The sequence below is a fragment of the Salvia hispanica genome, chromosome 4, assembly GCF_023119035.1.
Source record: "Salvia hispanica cultivar TCC Black 2014 chromosome 4, UniMelb_Shisp_WGS_1.0, whole genome shotgun sequence".
NCBI classification, from domain to species: Eukaryota; Viridiplantae; Streptophyta; class Magnoliopsida; order Lamiales; family Lamiaceae; genus Salvia; species Salvia hispanica.
The window spans coordinates 529,595-548,601 of NC_062968.1; the positions used below are offsets into that span (position 1 = coordinate 529,595).

The following is a 19,007-nucleotide window of genomic DNA, read 5'->3' on the forward strand; positions in this document are numbered from 1 at the left end:
GCTCATCAATCTGACGTACCTATGTTTTTTTCTATAGATTTTTTCTATAGAGTAAAGGCTAAAACTAGTCATGAATCTATGCCAATTTTATGATTTGGTCGTATATTTTATCTTTTGAATTTTTGCATCCTGAACATTTCAACTCGGATCACAACTGGTCCAACACTAACAATTCTGTCAATTTTTAAACGGTTTTAACCCAATTTTGACCAATTCCGTCAACCCGATTCGGATTAAAACCGTTTGAAAATCAGTCAAAATCAGGTTAAAATCGTTTAAAAGTTGACAAAATTGTTAGTGTATGACTATTGTGATCCGAGTTAAAATGTTTAGGATTCAAAAATTCAAAAAGATAAAACATACATTTCATTTTTAATGAAACTTGTTAACCATGCCCAACCAACATGATATGATATCATTGTAATAGCAACAATTAGTCACTTTTAACCATGAGAAAATTTTAATGTTATGTTTTCTAAAGAACATAATAATGTAACTAATGACAAATTACTAAGTTAAAAAATTATGTCATGTACAATATCTGAACCCATTCTTAATAATGGATCCAATCTCAAGAAAGAAAGAAAAAAGCACATGAAATACCATTAAAACTTAAAAGCAATGAAAATTCACATTTTTGCCATTACAGAATAAAACATGTCTCACTTAAAATGAAAAATTCCCACAAAGGAGACTGGAGTAAGAGAAGAAGAAAACATTGCTGTAGCTAACTACAAATTACATCCAAATTTAGCAATACTGTAACTGTTAAAAAAAACCACAACTCCAGATGCAGCAGAAACTGCTCTTTTCTTTAACCCTATCAGTGTTCCTTCAGATACAACGATACAAGCTTCCTCGTACAGGCGAACCGAACCTCCTGCAAAATAAGAGCAAGTATACACCCCATGCCTACCCTACTGTCCTGCACTCAAACATCGAACAAACAACCCGCCTCGCCCTACCATATCATTATTTTTAAACAATGGCTTCAACACAAATTGAAGTACCAACTCTTCATGGAAAAAGCTAGTAAAGAATGCTAAAAAAAGAGAGGGAAGAATAGGACGCGGTGTGAATCTGCTCAATTTTGTTTTCTTTTCCACAAGACCGATAAAACAGGTCCACTACTCATGTACACATTTTCTGGTAGGCTACAAGATGCTATAGAAAAATAAAATAAATTAAACAAGCGGGTTACATGTGACCTGCAAGCCAGTCTCAGGAATGTTAACACCGTGGTTTTTTCCTTTTACTGCCTTCTTCGGTTGATTCCTGCACACGGAGAGTAACGAGAGGGTTGACCTTTTGTTCCAAGTGTAAATAGAAACCGCAAAATAAAAATGCAATTTAAGACACCTATTAAACAAGGCAGTAAATGTAAGGTTCAAGAAAGAGAAGCAGAAAAAGGCTACCATTTCATCCTTCTTATAGTCTTCCGATGAAACCCCATGTGAGTCAGATCTACATTTAGCATGCACTATAGGACCTAACTGCGATGTGTCCATTCCAACTGTTAATCCACCTGGTGCATGCATGTATACGGCTCCTCTATACATCCATTCTTCCATCTCGTCACTATAGTAATCTTCAAAGGGCTCCCCACATAATGCGCAAGCCTTCTGGCTATCATCAGCAGGAACAGACAATTCTTCATCCTCCTCTGTTTCCACAGTATTCTCAACGGGCAAGAAACCTGGAGCTGATTCGGTTCCCAAGGCTTCTGTGCCACTGAGCCACATGTTAACACTCACAAACCACTTTGGAGAAGGTTTTGTCTTGCGGTTTTTTAGAGTTCGATTCTTGTTTACATGCCAATCCATATGCTTGCTGTGCTCTTCTTGGTCTTTAAATCGATGGCCACATGTTCTGCATTGCCTTGGAAGATCAGCATATAAAGCCGTAATTGCACTTTCATGACGAACCTTAAGACTGTCTTGATCGAACTCCACTCCGACAGAATCCTGGCATTGTGCATAGATTGAAAATGAAGATAGGTGCACATCATATAGGTAATGACGAAGAAACAGGATACAACAAGTGAACAGACATATACCTGCTTTGGTAAAGATATTAAACCTTGGACCATTAAAGAAGAAATTAACCCTGAAAGTCCATTCCCTACAGAGGCATTAGGAGCAACTTGCCCATTATTTTGACCAATAGGATATGCCTGGGTATTTCCTGGATGAGGACCCCTCGGTGGAGGCTGTAAAGTTGCCATGGGTACTTGAAATGGCATATTTCGGCCATTTAGGATAGGCAAGGAGGATTGCATGCCCGGAACTAAATTATGTGGAGTAGTGGCAGCAGGACCCTGCCCATGAGCTAAGTATCCATAGTTTAAAGGTGGTACCATTGTATTTGATGAACTGGGCACTGAATAAGGCAAGTGTATATTTTGCCGGGACTCTCGAACCATTGAAAAGTTTGGCGGTGCTGCACCATGCAAATTCACAGGAACCATTCCTGGACGAATACTAGAAATTTGGGGCAAGTTCAACTGTGGCATGCTTCTACTGCTACCAGGCTCAGAATGAACTTGGTCGGTAATAATGGAACCATTCTGCATACCAAATTGGCCTCTAAACTGCATTTGCTGAGGAAGACTCGAGTGTGATGGCAAAACCTGTGAGTTTTGAAAATTTGCAGGATTCCATGTTTTTCTTACAGCAACATCACCTGATTGGATTTCGGGAGCCAGTGAGTCGTAGGTGGAACTAAATGTGGAAACAACACCAGCAGGCCCACCAGACTTCCAATCAATATTTGAGAAATTTCCAACTTGGCTCCTTTGCTCACCACCAGTTAAAAAGCCTCTACTTTCAGCTAGAGAACCGCCTCCTTTGGCATTAAATTGGTTCTGAGACTGCTGTGGCGGCAAAATCAGAGATTCTCGGCCAAAATTAGGAGGAATATGGCTTGTCAAATCACTGGCGCCAGCAACATTGTTTACAGATCCACGAGTAGACTGTCAGAAAAAACATTCAAAAGGTCATGGTTTGAGTCTAGAAGAAACATCCAAGTAGTACTTCAATTATATTCAAGTGTGGGATCTGACTATTCTATCTAAAGATTAGAAAAGACATAGTTGCAACCTCCATTCAGATCTTTTACTGGTCACATAGATCCACCAATTAAAATAATGTGCCAATACAGATGCTTAGTCATACAAATGATATCATTACTATATGTATATGCTCCATAACTGATGAACTTAAATATTTTATCATATAAGTGATGATAAATTAAATAAGGCTACACAATTGGAAGTTAACACCACAGTTATATGAGAAACATTCTCAATATAAAGGAGCATAATATAAGAAGAGTAAGCCTCAGATAAGTTGCCTCTTAATCACTCACCAAAAGTGGAGCATGGTTTGCAACAATGCTCTGTCTTCCAGTCAAGTTACCTAGAGGTGGAAGAGATGAATAAGTATCACTAGACTGCTTCCGATCTGCTAAAGATGGAGTCATGTCTTCCCAATCAAATTCCTCCTCTTCAGTGTTTTGCCATGTCCTGATACCTATCTTTTGCTCAGCACCATTTGAATCCAACTCATCTGCTTTATGATGTTTATTGTTTTTTTCACGTTCATCCATCCCATAGGCACTAATCAATGCTCTCGGTCCTCTAAGATCAATACCACCACCATATTTGTACACTGAAGCTGCTGTTGCTGCTGCTGCTTTATGCTGTGGTTTGAGATTTCCCTGCAAAGTTCTTTTCCGCCACTCACTCGGCTCCTCCTCTCTGTTCATCACTTTGCTTGGCCCATAATCAGTTCCAGGATGAGATGGTGACTGCCTAACGGCGAGTCTCTTTGTGGAACTATCCATACCAAACTCCTCAAGTGAAGGACCAGCAGGTGACAATGATCCCCCAGGCCCAAGTCCATAAGGAGGGGAGGACCTTGTTATCCTAGAAGCTGATGGAATAGACTTTTTCACAGCATCTAAACCAGAAGTTGTAAGGCCTGCACGACCAGTTGAGCTCACTCCTTCAGTTCCAAACTGCAAAGTAAATGACTTTGAATTATGAGTATCACTAACCATGCCCCTGATAGGATTTGTTCAGTTAAAGTTCCATCAAACATCAGTTTCATAGTCTGACTCGTACAAATATTGACATATGATATATAGACTATAACTATACCATGAAATCAGGCAACGCTAGATACATATGATCATTCTCTTGCAAACGAAGATGCTATCACAAACTATACCCAAATGTCAATGAAATGAATTCAGAGCAGCATGACTTCCATATGAAATGAGCACAAGTGATGTCATGAAAAATGCAAAACAGCAAAACAAAAAAAAAATAACAAACAAACGAGATAACAAACAAAGAAAAGTAAAGTATAACCATTATCAACATAATTCAGCAGTTAAGCTGAATTGCGAGAAAATATAACTTCTGCAGCCAGTATGCAGCCACCATTCATACATATTTATGGATGTAAATTTGAAACAGAAAGTCAGAAACTATTTTGTCAATTTGCTCCAACTTCAAAAAATATTTGATAGGTATAAAATTTTGATCATACAAGCCAAAAATGTGAGAAGCATTTCTAAGGCACTAATCTTCATCACATCATTTTCAAATATCAGTCTAAAACAAGATATTCCAATACAGGGGGAAGGTTAGGTATCTGGAGATGAATGCGCCACTTTCACACATAGGAAGGACACAACAAGAGTTTCAATAAGGAAAGCATGATGGTCCTTATCTTCGCCTATTCCTTTTATAACCTTTCAAAATTCAAGAGTTCTCAGCGTCCTTAATAGCACCCGATTATCTTAAAAAATTGAACATCCGACTATCTTCAAACCACTAAAACACTAAGAGATTTACAACAATCGTGCATTGATATCCAAATTATGATAAAAGTAGGGTAGCAATACAATTGATACCAAAGAAACCAAACACACGCTCTCAGACATTTATAGGAGCAGAAAAGAAGGGGAATATAGGAGTTAAAATACAAAGAACCAAGATCTTTCTGAAGCTTACAGGATCTACTGATGATTGTCCAAACTGACGTTGTGCTTCCAAATACTTTGGGTTTATGTGTATCCCATGTGTAGGTCGAGGAGATTCAGAAGCTCTTGAAGAGCTCAATCCAGAAGACTGGCCATTCACAGGAGGAGAAAAATGCAAATGTGTCTCAATCTTTTGAAGCACTGACAGTGGGAATACTGTTGACCATGTACCAAAAAGATGGCGCATTGCTTGGTGCATATTGGGGTGGACTTGTGTGTAAGCCTCACAGAAAACCTATTAAATAAAAAAAATAATAATAACAGGCATGTGAAAAAAAAGGGCGAGAATGATAAGCAAGACTTCAATTGACATGCACTCAAACTGGTCTGACCTCAGGCAAGCGAGCAGAAAAGAATCTAATGTATTCCTTGCCTATGTTCTTCACAATGCTATCCAAAAGGTACAAAGAAGGCAGTTTATGTTCGACAGAAGCCTGAAAAAAAATCAACTATCAGATAATGTAATCAAAGAAAATCAACCATCACATGCCCTGCACCAAAATTTATGGTTATATTACTCAAATTTGCTACTCCTCTCTTCATCCATAGGAGAAGACTCTCAGATTTTAAGCTATGAGATATAAGTATAGAAATGTAACACCTCTACGAACAAACATTTAAATTTACAAGATCTGGCCTAGGACAAACGTCATTAAGTGACATTAGATAATACGATGCCATCTTGAGCAGAAATCAATTAGAGCCTACCAACAATATTTCATCACAAGGCAAGGAACTCCAAGAGGATACAATAGCAAGATAACACAAAGTGCATAACATAAAAAGAAGAGTCCAACAATCTCTAGTTAGATGAGAAAATCCAGGACCACATACATAAAAGTTCTTCAACAAAGAACAAAAAAAAACAATTTCAATATCTGATTAGAAGGAAAGATAAAAAAACACAAGAAGCTTGCTTTGCAACAAATTTGACAAGAGCAAATAGGCCTTGCTTTGATTATTTGCACTTCAACAATGTTCTGTCACTGAAAATATCAGACATGACTTTCCGACTTACAAAATTTAAGTGCACAAGAGTGGATTCATCTCAAGTTTGCATAATTGTGTTGTGAGGAAGTTACTTAATTCAAATTTGAAGCTTGATTAGTGTTGTCTTTGGAAGTGCACTTCACATTAACTGAGACACATCATCAATTCCATATTATTGATCAATTTAACCAGAAACTTCAATTCAATCTGTGTTATCACCACTCTCTTAGCTTGTTTAAACACCCAGATTAAGAAGAAAACAATAGAAATTGAAAAACTTCCAACAGAAGAAAGGGGGAAAGATAAATAAGAAGGAGAAGAAGTAAAAGAAGAAGACTCATCCAAGTCAATCAACCTTCCAGCACTACAATTGCATTTGCAACGACTACAATACACTGGGGAGAATCGGAAATTGCAACTCAGATTACAAGAACTACCATAGCTGCCGAACCCTAAGTGCTATACCTCAATAATCCGGGAACAAATGGCACCAGCAATGCCCTCGCCGTGCACCCGCTGCTCTCCAGCAATTATAGTGAGATCAGTGATGATAGGCTTCGAATTGATAGTGAGCTCCGACAAAACAATCTCATAAATCCGAACAATTTCGTCAGTTCCCAACGCCAAACCAGCAGCGCCACCAAAAACCCTAAGCTCATCCTCCCGCTCCTTCACTATGGCCCTGAACCTATCGAGAAGCAGCGGCGGAAGCGGCTTCATCCCTGCGCCGTCGCTCTGGATTGGCGGAGGCTTGCTGAAACCCCCGCTGCTCAGAGGCACGGGGTTCTGGAATCTCGAGCTCCGGTCCATCGAATTGAATTAGGGCTTTGAACCACCGAGATGATACAAGCTACAACACAGGCGCAATTTAATCGAATGGATTATTGGATGCCTTCGCCTATGGAGAGCATTGGCGGTGTTGGCGATTAACAGAAAACGGCACGAGGCTTACGGGATAGGCAATTGACGATTGGAGATGTATAGAGCGGTGGTCGGAGTTTTAATTGAAGGCGGCGACGGCGGAGGATGAGGATCGAGATCTGCGGCGAACCACCTATGAAACAGAGGGGGGTTTGGAAGGGTAGAGAAACGATGATGCTCTGTTTCTTTTTTTTCTTTTTCCCTTTTGTTTTCAGTTTTTCTCTTTTTTTTTTGGGCACGATCTTTATTTATTGCTAGATTTATTATTTTTGTATTTATAAATTGTTATTGATTTCCCTCTTCCACATAGGTTTTGAATATGTAAATTAAAAGAATATCATTACAACGCAATCTTTACATATCTCTATATCTATAAAAGGAAAATTTTGGAGAAAATAGACTATCTCTATTTCTATATCTATATAAAATAAAAGTTTTAGAAGATAACAAAAATATAAATATAAATATTTTTTAATAAAATTAGGGAAGTGGAAATTTTTGTTTATTTTTATGATAATTAGTAAGAAGTAGAAGTGAAAAGATTTTTGAAGATAAATTGCACATCCACATAAAAAAAGGAAGTGAAAAGAAGATTTTTGATATACAAATTGAATGTAAGATTTTTGATATACAAATCTCCATATCAAATCTCCAATTTGTATATCAAAAAGGAAGATTTTTGATATACAAATTGAATGTAAAAAAGGAAGTGAAAAGATTTTTGAAGATAAATTGCACATCCACATAAAAAATTAATATTAAATACTACTCCACTAATCAAACCTTTATAAATGCCATTTTTATAAATTTAAAGAAAAGAATTTTGTTAGCCTAAAGCTAAAGCTTCTATTAATAATTTGAATAATCAATGATTCAATATGACATAAACATTCTATGGGCCCATGAAAGCCCATATTGAAGAACACTATCTAATTTAATGGAATGGGCTCAGGCCCATTAGAAAACTAGTTGAGAATAGGAAAAACAATTGCATATTTATGCTTTCATTGAGAGTTGAACTCAAGACCTCCCGCTTACTAAACGGGTGCTCTAACCAACTGAGCTATGAAAGCTATGATGGCATTTTTGCTATTTTATATTATAACGATGGGTCATATTTGGAATCATTTCTTGGACATTAATATTACTAGTATCTAACCCCGTGCGTTGCACGGCCTATTGAATTCTCTCATACAAAATTGAAAACATAAATTAAATAAACTATGATAAAAAAAATAGAATTATATAGTTTTTTTTAAATCACTAATCTAATTCAAACCAATGACATTACAAAATCAAAATAGCTAATAATTTTGATTATGTTATTAATAATTTTTTGGCAATGTTGAAAAAACAAAATAGCTTTTCATGATTGTCTCGTAGATTTTTTTTAATAACGTTCAAATTTTAATTTAATAATGTTGAAATTAATTATATTGTTCATCAATCCATTTAATTACTAATGATCCTACAATATTCAATAATTTCACTAATTGGAAATTGATTTAACAATAGAAATTAGTCAAGTCCATTAATAAAAAAATAATCAAAATGCAACCAAGAAATGAAAAAATTCAATGAAAAATAGAATCCAAAATCATTTATGCTCATGCAGCTCTACCCCATCGCCCATCGGCCACCATCTATCTTCAATAATAGCCTTCATCTTCTCCGCCCATCGTCTTCAACACTTTCATCGTCCTGCACCGACACCATCTTCTTAGTCATGCCAATTTTCTCATATGTAGATAAGAACTTCAAACAAAAGTCAACTACAAACACCATATTGCAATTTCGAGAAATATTTTCATTCATGAATAATGCGAACACAACTTAGTGGTTGTACTATAAAATTTCGTAAAATACTTACCAATTTCAAACCAAATTTGGCAAAGTTAATGCATTCAACCCTTGATTGATAAAGTTATGGTAGATTGTAGATCACTAAGAGAAATTAATTCCATGTCTATGGTTTCAACTATCCTCTGGTAAGAACATAACAACAAATATTAGTAACATAATAATCACACTAAAATAATGTGTAAAATGAAGAAATATAAAAAGATACTATTGATAAAGAGCAAGAACCATACCGAAATCAAATTCGTTTTGCAGAAAATTTAGTGATGGAATAGATTATAGATAAAGGTAATGAGAAAGTGAGTAATAAGCTAGTGAATGACACATATATATAGACAAAAATTATAGAGAAGTTATAGTGTGTTAAAATTTTTATTAAATTACTATGGTTAATACAATTCCAAATAGTGTGTAATAATGTGGCGGTTACTATGTAGTGCTTATAATTGAATACTAAGATTAAATTATAATTATTAAAAATCTGTAACTGCCAAAAATTTATTAATCTTTATGAAGAAAACTTCCACAACACATTTATCACTCTAATTAGTGTCATGGTCTATCGCATGAAATATAATTAGATGAATTAATTCAAATAATTTTTTTGATTGGTGATTAATTTGTAACAACCATATTGATAAATTGAATTAATTTTTTGGTAGACCAACCAAAATATCTACATTTTACAAAACATTCCAAAACTTATAAATATTTGCAATTAAGGTCAAAACTCGGCTTTTATATTAGTATAGATTTTATTCACAAATGTAATCAGGTGGCTTTTTAAGTCCGCCGTCAAATCCCAGGGCTCAACCCTGGACAGGCGGTGGAACTACCAAGCTGGAGTACGGTAGGGGCAGAGGGAATTTTCGGTGGAGCGGTGAGATGAAGCATGAGTAATCAAATGAAATAAAGCACTTCGATAAGACCCCATTCCTAGTGCTAACATCATATAACCCAATTGGGACATTTTCGAATAAGCTAAACCTCTTTTAATGTCTTTTTGAGCAAGAGCTAAAGTAGCTCCTAATTGAAAACTCTAAATATTGTACAACTCCAAACTATGATCTGTACCATTAGAAAATGTTAAAAGATGATAAAATAGTTGCAACAGAAAATGTCAACGCAGTGTCAGCGGATGATGTTGTGTTGACATATTCTATTGCTACTATTTTGTTATCTGTTAATATTTTTTAACGGTTCAGATCATAGTTTGGAGTTTGTACAATATATGAGTTTGCATTTTATCACTACCATTTTATTCATTTATATTCACTTTTTATTATTAAATTAAATATAACCTTGGACAAAGCAATTATTCTTTTCTTTTCATTGTAATGAATTACCAAAACATAATACTTGGATTAAGGATAAATTAGTGACATTTTTTACCTAAAAAAATTAGAAACAAGAGACATTATATTTATATGAATCAATAATTTCTTATTATGCAATTGCCATTGGACCCAAATCTGGACGATCTACTCATGATTAAGATGAAGCTTTGGTGAAACTATGTGGACACACGATCAACTGTTGTTGAAAATTCACTGGATGAGTTGTGGTTATGGGTGAAATGTCACTCGAACCAAGAAGCAATCGATTTTCCTTTAAGGCGTAGTACTTGACTGAATATCTATGGGTAAACAACTGATTTGGTGTGAGCCGCAACAACTGTGATAAAAACACTATAACACACGCCACACGCAGAACAAGACTGCTATCACCGTATATATAGATTGCAAACTACTTAACCGAATTTAACTCAAAACTTTCTAAATTAAAATTTCGAAAATATTAAAATAAAGGGAAGCTAGTAGACAGAAATTTGAAGCACATGGAGTGGAACAACACACGTGTGGTACTTGACTAAACCTATTCCCAAAAAACTCAATGCTGGTCCACGTGAGTTTTTGACATTTCCCAATTCTTTAATAAAAATTCCCAAACATCTAAATTAAATCATCCAAATAACAACAAAAAGGTAAAACAAACAAATTACTATTTTTGTTTAAAGAGTCACTCATGTGAGAGGACGAATTCAAACCATGAAGCTTGGATTGTGCACAATAAACGTTTTCACAATTGAAGTAAAATGTACAAAGACTAATTAATGAATGTCAAGAACATGATCCAATAGTTTTGGATAAAGTTTTTAAAGATCATTGTACATCGATTGGAGGCTTTGGCGATATATTGTTTAGGTTATTCTTTTTATACTTGTTGCGGAATCGATACATATGCTCAAAGAGATAGGTGTAACTGAGCTGATGAAGTGCAACTCAGTTGGTAATATATTTTTTAATCAACTAATAGGTCAGGAGTGTGAGATATCACTGGAGGTGTTTTTCTTTTGGTGTGTCTTTAATGTTGTCTTAGTTCCTTTTTTTTTTGGACGGTGTATAATTCTAAGTGGACTTTGCTCGCCACTTTCTTATTTTGAACTTTTCTAGATTCATAAAAAAAGGCACAAGACACAAGTAATTTGAAAATCTTTTCCAACTTTACAAACAAATTTGATATCATATGCAAGTAGAGAAGATATAATAATTTAATCTCATCAATATATTCATCACTAAATTATTTCATAAATTTCAATAGAGAAGATATTTGAAAACTTGTATCATAGTGATGTAGTACCATATAATAGGGCTAAGCATTAAAAGTGCTACTAGCCCCATAAGGGCCAAGAATAAGGAGATAAAATATTACAATATCACAAATAGATAAAATTAGCAACCTTGCAATATTTTCAGTGTTGTCAGTGTGAAACTGACAATATGATTAATCTCGATTTAGTCAGAGGAAGTTAACAAATAGTGTCAAAGTGATATTAATTGAGAGTAAGCTAAAAACAAAAGATCTTTCTCCATTTTAGTGTGTGTGGATGTAAATTGGGTGTCAAGTCTGAGAATGATAGTCCTTTTTCTATTTTTATTTTATTTTAATTTTTGTATTTGTGTGGGTGAGTTTGTGTTAGGTCCACTCATACATTTATTGATGGCTATGAATTATTGAGATAGTTTTTTTTCTTCTTGATTTGACTCTAAAAATCCAATGGAGTGATTAAAGCCATGCCTTTGGAATTTTGTAAGCTGGACAACTTAGATTTGAGGCTTCATTACCAAAAAATTTGTTGCTATATATTGATATTCTACACACTCATGTGACCTATGGCTATATTATTTGTTGCTCTCATTTAAGCTAAATTTGATACATCGACTCACACATTCAAGCATACTACTCTCTCCGTCCCAACTTAATTGTCACTCTTTTCCATTTCAGTTCGTCCCAATTTAATTGTCAGACTTCATTTTTATCATAAATGGTAAGTAGGTCTCACATTTCACTAACTCACTCTACTCACATTTTATTACTCCTATAAAATTAATATAAAAAGATGGGTCACCCATTCCACTAACTTTTTCAATTAACTATTTTTTTACATTTCTTAATATACGTGCCCACTTCAAGAGTGACAATTAAGTTGGAACGGAGAAAGTAGTAATTTAAGTAGGAGTAGTATATGCCAATAGATAGAGACGGTGGGAGATATAAAAATATACTACTACTATTAGATTAGGTAACTCATAGAATATTATAATAGAAAAACACTTCTCATGAAGAGTGGGAGATAGGGATTTGGTAGTCAATTGATGTAGACTTGGTTATTGTTCTTGAGTCAATTGTAATAATCAATGAAAACGATTGCACATATTATATAATACTTAGTACTTATATAAAAGTCCAATTTGTGAGAGGAAACCAATGGAAACCCTTGGAACTTCAAAAACTCATTCGAAGATACAATTTTGTTAGGGGACCATATATATTTACATATTTTTTCCACATATTATTTAATTTATTTTGTTTGGCTCCATACTTTATAATATTAATTACTTAAATTTTCAGCTTTGAGCCAATGTCATCTAATGCTGACAACTATCTATATATACATTCTTACAAACTTTTACTTCGTCAGATTTGGATCATGCATTGATTATCAATATTCTTATCTCTTCTTTTTAATGAACACAATTGGTGACATTGAATAATGGATAAAATATTGCTCTCTCCCCTCTTGTCTTGTCCTTCTATTGGTACCTTTAAAATTACATTGATTTATTAGAATACGAAGCATGAACGAAAGTAAATCAGTCCACAACGCAGGCTTCACATCGCTCCCAAACATAGATACACATTGACCATTGTATCTCACTAGGTAAACAATTCATGTGTTTTGTATTTTATATCAGTTTACATCACGAAACATATCAGTTTCCAACTCAATATCAATTCGCTGATAATATCAGTTTCTGACTCAATATCAGGAACTGATATGTTTGTGATGCAAACTGATACTTACACATCCTTTATAACGTGAAACTCACAGTCCACTAACACTTTTCCGCTACCTTTTCCGTCTCTCACTCTTACGGCTTTTCTCACCTATCCTTACTTTACCAATTGCATTAAACTTGTGACATTTACAAATTTATTTATTTTTTAAGGATGTGAGGGACTAGGGAGTATATACAAGTACTAATGTATCTATCACAACCTGCCTGTGCATGTTAGCAGAAGCACATGATGGGCCTATGATCATATGTACCCTTTACATTGGCTGGCTTCTGCACATCACATATTCAATGGGCCAATCCTCATTTATTCATTTTTGACACCATCTTTCTCTCTCAAAAATCATGAGAGGGAGGGCTTTTTACTATTTAAACTTTTAAAGTTTTGTGTATTTGTGTAAACTATTCTAGGTGGAAGAAATTCAATAAGACAAAGTTTACATATGTATAACCTTTTTAACATGAATAAAGCTATATAGCAATGGCAAACTATAAAAATGATAAATTAATGATATTATTTAATGCTGAAATTCCTTTACATTATTATTAGATTCTAGAAATGCAACAATTTGACTTAAATGAAGGGAAGTATAATTACAAAATTACTGTTTACGTCCTAGTATAATTGATGTGTTTTTTTGTGCGCATAGAATAATGAAGAGTGTTAGTAATAGAGTGGAATAAATAATAACATAGTAGATAATTAAAGATAAAGTAAAATAAGATAGATAAAAAAATAAGTGTAACTAAATGTGTTGAAATAACTAAACTATAGTGGGATAAGTGGGAAATGTGTTTAAAGTGAATTGAATATTTTACTAAATCATTAACAAATGAATCGAAATTATAACAAACCATGTTATCTTTGAACAACATTACTCTTATAGCATGTGATCAAATTCCCTTTAGTCAAAAGTAGTGTCGTGATTAACTAATGATGAAATGATTATGTATTAATTCTTGTTGTGTATGAATGTGACCAGCAGCTAAAGTTCTTTTCTTTTGTTAGCTCATGTTATTTGAAAGTAGGACATTTTCCTTAGTTGATAATGAGTGAGAGTAATCCAAATTATCCAGTACACATTAATTAATATAGATGAATAGTGTGGTAATTTACTCACATGTTAATATGGAATGATGTGAAATGGATAAGGCTATAGACTTCCCTCCATTGCTTCTAACAAATATGGCATATTTTTAATGCGTTTTTGCTTTAGATATTATTCAATATTTTGCCTCGAGTGAGAAATGATGGTACCTCCAAATATTTACCACACAAGGACGGATATACGTGGGGATGGGTTCGATCTATTTCAATGTTGACTTACAAGTATCGAAAAATTCGATTAAATTCAATTTTTAGAGTTATCGTAGATCACACGGTGCAACAGCTCTACCCAACTATTTGGGATTCAGATTCACTTTCGTTTTCTTGTCGACCCTGGTGCGACGACTCCACTCCCGCCCTTTTCTTTTCTTGTAAATCTCAATAGCACTAGCTCATGTTATTTGAAAGTAGGACATTTTCCTTAGTTGATAATGAGTGAGATCCAATACACATTAATTAATATTATTATATGGATGAATAGTGTGGTAATTTCCTCACATGTTAAAATGGAATGATGTGAAATGGATAAGGCTATAGACTTCTCTCCCTTGCTTCTCACAAATATGACATATTTTTAATGCGTTTTTGCTTTAGATATTATTCAATATTTTACCACACAAGGATAGATATATGTGGGGTTGGGTTTGATTTATTTCACTGTTTGACTCATAAATATCGAAAAATTCCATTAAATTCAATTTTTAGAGTTGTCATAGATCACACGGTGCAATAGCTCCACCCAACCATTTGGGATTCGGATTCACTTTCGTTTTCTTGTCGACTCGGTGCTACAACTCCACTCCCACCCTTTGAGATTTGGATCCACTTTCGTGTTGTTGTCGACCCTAGTGCAACAACTTCACTTCAGCCCTTTGGGATTCGAATTCACTTTCGTTCGCCTTCCATTATCAGTAACGACCACTGCACCTCTTTTATCTTTTGAAGCTAACAACAAACTTCTTCATTGTGTCTGACATACTGTCGAGCCCTCACAGGCCGCCGACCTACAATGAAACATCTCCAACTATCTACCATTTGTGGGTGCTTAGTATTCCCCCCAAATGGCAGATCTAGGTGGGGTCGTGGGTTGACGAACTTTGTCATCAACTATGAAGTCCAAAAAATTTTTGTTGACTCGTTCCTTGTATGGCCAGTTCCGAAGGCTAGTTCGTTTCCATTTTTCATTCTTCATCCATTGTCACTGACATTCATTGCAACGTCTTTGCTTTCTGACGTCAGCGTCAACCTTTTTCACTTTACTGTGTCCGACCACACAAGCTCTGTTTACACTGTTGTAACGAAATAACCCCTCTCTACTCTCTCTCTCATGAATGAATGAAAGTAAAGCATAGAAACAAAAAATAGTCTAGGATTTGATTTATTTGGTCTCACATAAACTCACCCCTCTTTATAAATACATACAAAAAGAAGCATTCATCTTCAACCAAATCTCCTCTCTCCACAGCCATGAACGCATCCACCTCCGATTACTCCAGCGGCTGCGAATCCGGCTGGACCACCTACTTCGATCAAATCTCCAATTCCACAGATTACTTCCACACCAATTACCACGACAAAGCCGGCGCCGCCGCCTACTCCGACGAAGATCAGTCGATGGTATCAGACGCCTCGTCGGCGCCGCCGCACCACTCCGCCTACTACGCCGCGGCGGAGGAAAAAAAGACGAAGAAGAACAACAAGAGCAAAGGAGCACACGCGAAGAAGGAGAAGCAGGCGATGTGCCTCGACGACACGGCTAGCTCTTCCATCTTCCACTTCTCGCAGGTAATTCGCGCAATTGAAACCTAATTCGCGCTCAATTTCGCAAATCAGATCGCGATTGCCTCTTTTTCCGCTTGATTTACGCCGCCGTTGCTGAATTGCAGAGCAATGCACCTCCTTCCGATGACTCCGCCGCGCATTTTGAGGTACCGCGCCGCTTCTCTCTCCCTCTCTCTAGCTCCCTCTCCATCAATTGCAGCTGAATTTGTGTGTTTGGTTATGAATTAGGGCGAATCCGTGACGAAGAAGCGCCTGAGTTTCTTCAAATCTTCAACCAAAGGGAAATCAGGTGAAAACAGAGCACTTAATTAATTAATTACATTAAAAAAATTAAATTAATGTCACATTATCTAAAAAAATTCATTCTTTCCAATGTAGTTAATTTCACTATATCAGTATGAAAACTAATAACCATTTGGCCAAAAAATTTCATTTATTTTGAATATAATTATGAGAATATACAAGAATTTGACCAAAATTTATAATTTATTCATAATTTAACAAATTTGTGACTGGTTTGGTTTTGGCAGGAAAGAGGCAGTGAGAATAATGGGTGACAAATGAAAATGGGGATGGCATCTGAATTTCCAAGATTGTTGTCTGTGTATTTATCTTCTTGATTTTTTAATCTTTTTCTACCTCTGTTTATTTCTTCATGTCCATGGAGTAGGGAGCAAGCCTTAGATCATAGTAAATGTAAATATTGATCAAAATAAAATTTTAAACAAAAGAGGGAAAAAAGTTGGCAAAATTCCATTCATTTTTCGCAAAAAATGATCAATAATCGATATCCTGATTCGTTGGATGCGCTTGTGCAACTTTTGTGATTCGTACGAGGATGAGTCATGGAATGATGGAATGATAAATTGTGTTCGAGGTCTTTTTGATCAAGCTACTGTCTTTAAGTCTTGCAGTCGTTCTTTTTTAATGGTAAACTTAAAGACTAAGATATGACATATTTAAACTTAGTTTTTTTTCACTTTGCCGCTCATTCTTGAATAGAAGTTGTAGACCGTACCTCTCCCTGGAAGCTTCTCACATTTTTCTCATTTTTAGCTAATGCGGTTTCTTTTGACCAAACCATTGCCTATGAGCCACGCGTTTGTTTTTAAACAAGCATGCGCGGTCACTATCCTAGACCTTCCCTTTGCCCCGGAGCTTACTATCTCACGTTTTATTTTGCTTTCTAATGCTTCATTTTTCTTTACTATTTTGATATCAACTATCCAGTAAAAATATCTAACCTCATAAGGTATCACTATATCTGTTGCAGTCTGACTAAATTACAACACGAATCAGAAAAATATTTTATATAAAAAAAAACTAAGGTTGATTAAAAAGTAACTCATTTTAAATATCTTCTAATTAATTCTGACCCCATCAAAGAACCTAATTTATTTTTTTCAACTTTTTAATATCAAATCTTGATATAACAAGAACCCCACTAATTAGACCACAAATCACCCTCTTTTGACACAAATAAATTAGTGTCTTTTAAAGGCATGGATGAGTGGCTGCATTTGTGTGTGAGTGGGAGAGTTGCCAGCCTTAGACAAGAAGTAGTAGACAAGAAGTAGTTGAGGTGGATTAAATTAAAGTGAATAAATTGGTAATATACTTTGTTGTAAAATACAAAGAGGACAATATCTATGATGAAATTTTGGTGTTTCTTTTAACTTTTGTTTTGTTGTTTTTTTCTCACCAGAAAGTCCAAAAGGGACATCCCACCACTTATGACAGCTACATATATAATGAAAATTTTGTGATCCCCATAAATATGTATAATCTCATGCAATTATTGAAATTTGTTGGAATTGAATTCTCCCAAAATAAATCTGTATTAAAGTGCTAGTGAATTTGATGCCCATATCTTTGGGAATGACAGGGTTTAGGAAAAGGACAACCCCATGCTATAAAATTCTACATAATTGAGTCATTTATTATGGATTAAATTTATGATTCATAATTTTGGGCCATATTGCATAAAATTGTGACAAAGTCAAATTCATTTTAATTAATTAAATAAAAAAGCTAGAAATAAATTTTTTTTTCAAAAATAGACAAAAATGCTCAAAAACTATAACTCCATATTAATATTAAGTACCATATATTTAACTTAATCTTATTTAAATTTTGACTAATTGTTTGATTGTTATAGGCATGTGCATAGATGTTTTGTGCTTAAGTGTTTCTTTAGTTTTATTAGTCTCAGCTGTAATCAACTAATTTAGCTTGCTTTTTGAGTGGTAGATAAGTCCAATTAGTAGGTTTTCTTTATCAATTGTTTTGTTGCTACTCAAATGTTTGCCCCCTTTTTTGATTGAAATATTTGTCCACATTGTATATAAAAAACAGAATTATTACATATTTCATTGCATCAACTATTCAAATAAAATACTTGCACACGCGTGTTCACACCAAAAGAAATAAAATATTAAAATAAAATATAAATATAATATTAAAGAAAAGTAAATAAATCAAATAAGGATAAACATCCACGTGTGCTCAGTTCTTGGCAATAAAAAATTATGCATGTCCACACTTTTAGAAACAAAATAATAAGAAATAAAATAACATCCAAATCCAGCTCAGTGTGAATAGATATGTTCAATTCATGTAATTACAGAATCCAATATTTTATGTAAATTTGGATTCTCTCCATAATTTAATTGCATTTTCAATTTATTTATCAATATAAATATTATCCATTCCAATCATACGAAAGAGAAATTAAATAAGTCCCAAGTAAATGATTAAGAAGAATATAAAGTAGTTTAGACAAATAATGATAATAAACAACTAAACAAGTTGTGCATTGTTTTTGTATTGAATTGGAATCTTGCTACCTTTTTAATTTAAGTTACAACTTGAATTATTGAAAGGTTTTCTTACTCTTAATACATACAGCCCCCATGAAAAAGTGTATTTTGATATATATA

At 34.5% G+C, this 19,007-nt stretch overlaps 2 protein-coding genes and 1 non-coding gene across 3 annotated transcripts; 1 reads left to right on the forward strand and 2 right to left on the reverse strand.

Annotated features, from left to right (window-relative positions):
- Positions 1 to 612: 612 nt before the first annotated feature.
- LOC125221611 (polyadenylation and cleavage factor homolog 4-like) lies at positions 613 to 7,199 on the reverse strand. The gene is made up of 8 exons (XM_048123767.1): positions 6,992 to 7,199; positions 6,505 to 6,889; positions 5,382 to 5,483; positions 5,021 to 5,284; positions 3,367 to 4,017; positions 2,057 to 2,971; positions 1,416 to 1,964; positions 613 to 1,275 (listed from the first exon to the last, which is right to left on the reverse strand). Exons 2-8 carry the CDS (start codon positions 6,847 to 6,849, stop codon positions 1,231 to 1,233), a joined length of 2,871 nt encoding a protein of 956 aa, XP_047979724.1. The 5' UTR covers positions 6,850 to 6,889; positions 6,992 to 7,199; the 3' UTR covers positions 613 to 1,230.
- A 760-nt stretch (positions 7,200 to 7,959) lies between these two features.
- Positions 7,960 to 8,033, reverse strand: TRNAT-AGU. The gene has a single exon. It is a non-coding gene; the product is annotated as a tRNA-Thr (tRNA).
- Positions 8,034 to 15,702: 7,669 nt separating this feature from the next.
- LOC125223899 (protein SOB FIVE-LIKE 6-like) lies at positions 15,703 to 16,716 on the forward strand. Its single transcript, XM_048127208.1, has 4 exons — positions 15,703 to 16,071; positions 16,173 to 16,214; positions 16,297 to 16,357; positions 16,599 to 16,716. Exons 1-4 carry the CDS (start codon positions 15,754 to 15,756, stop codon positions 16,610 to 16,612), a joined length of 435 nt encoding a protein of 144 aa, XP_047983165.1. The 5' UTR covers positions 15,703 to 15,753; the 3' UTR covers positions 16,613 to 16,716.
- The last annotated feature ends 2,291 nt before the right edge of the window (positions 16,717 to 19,007 follow it).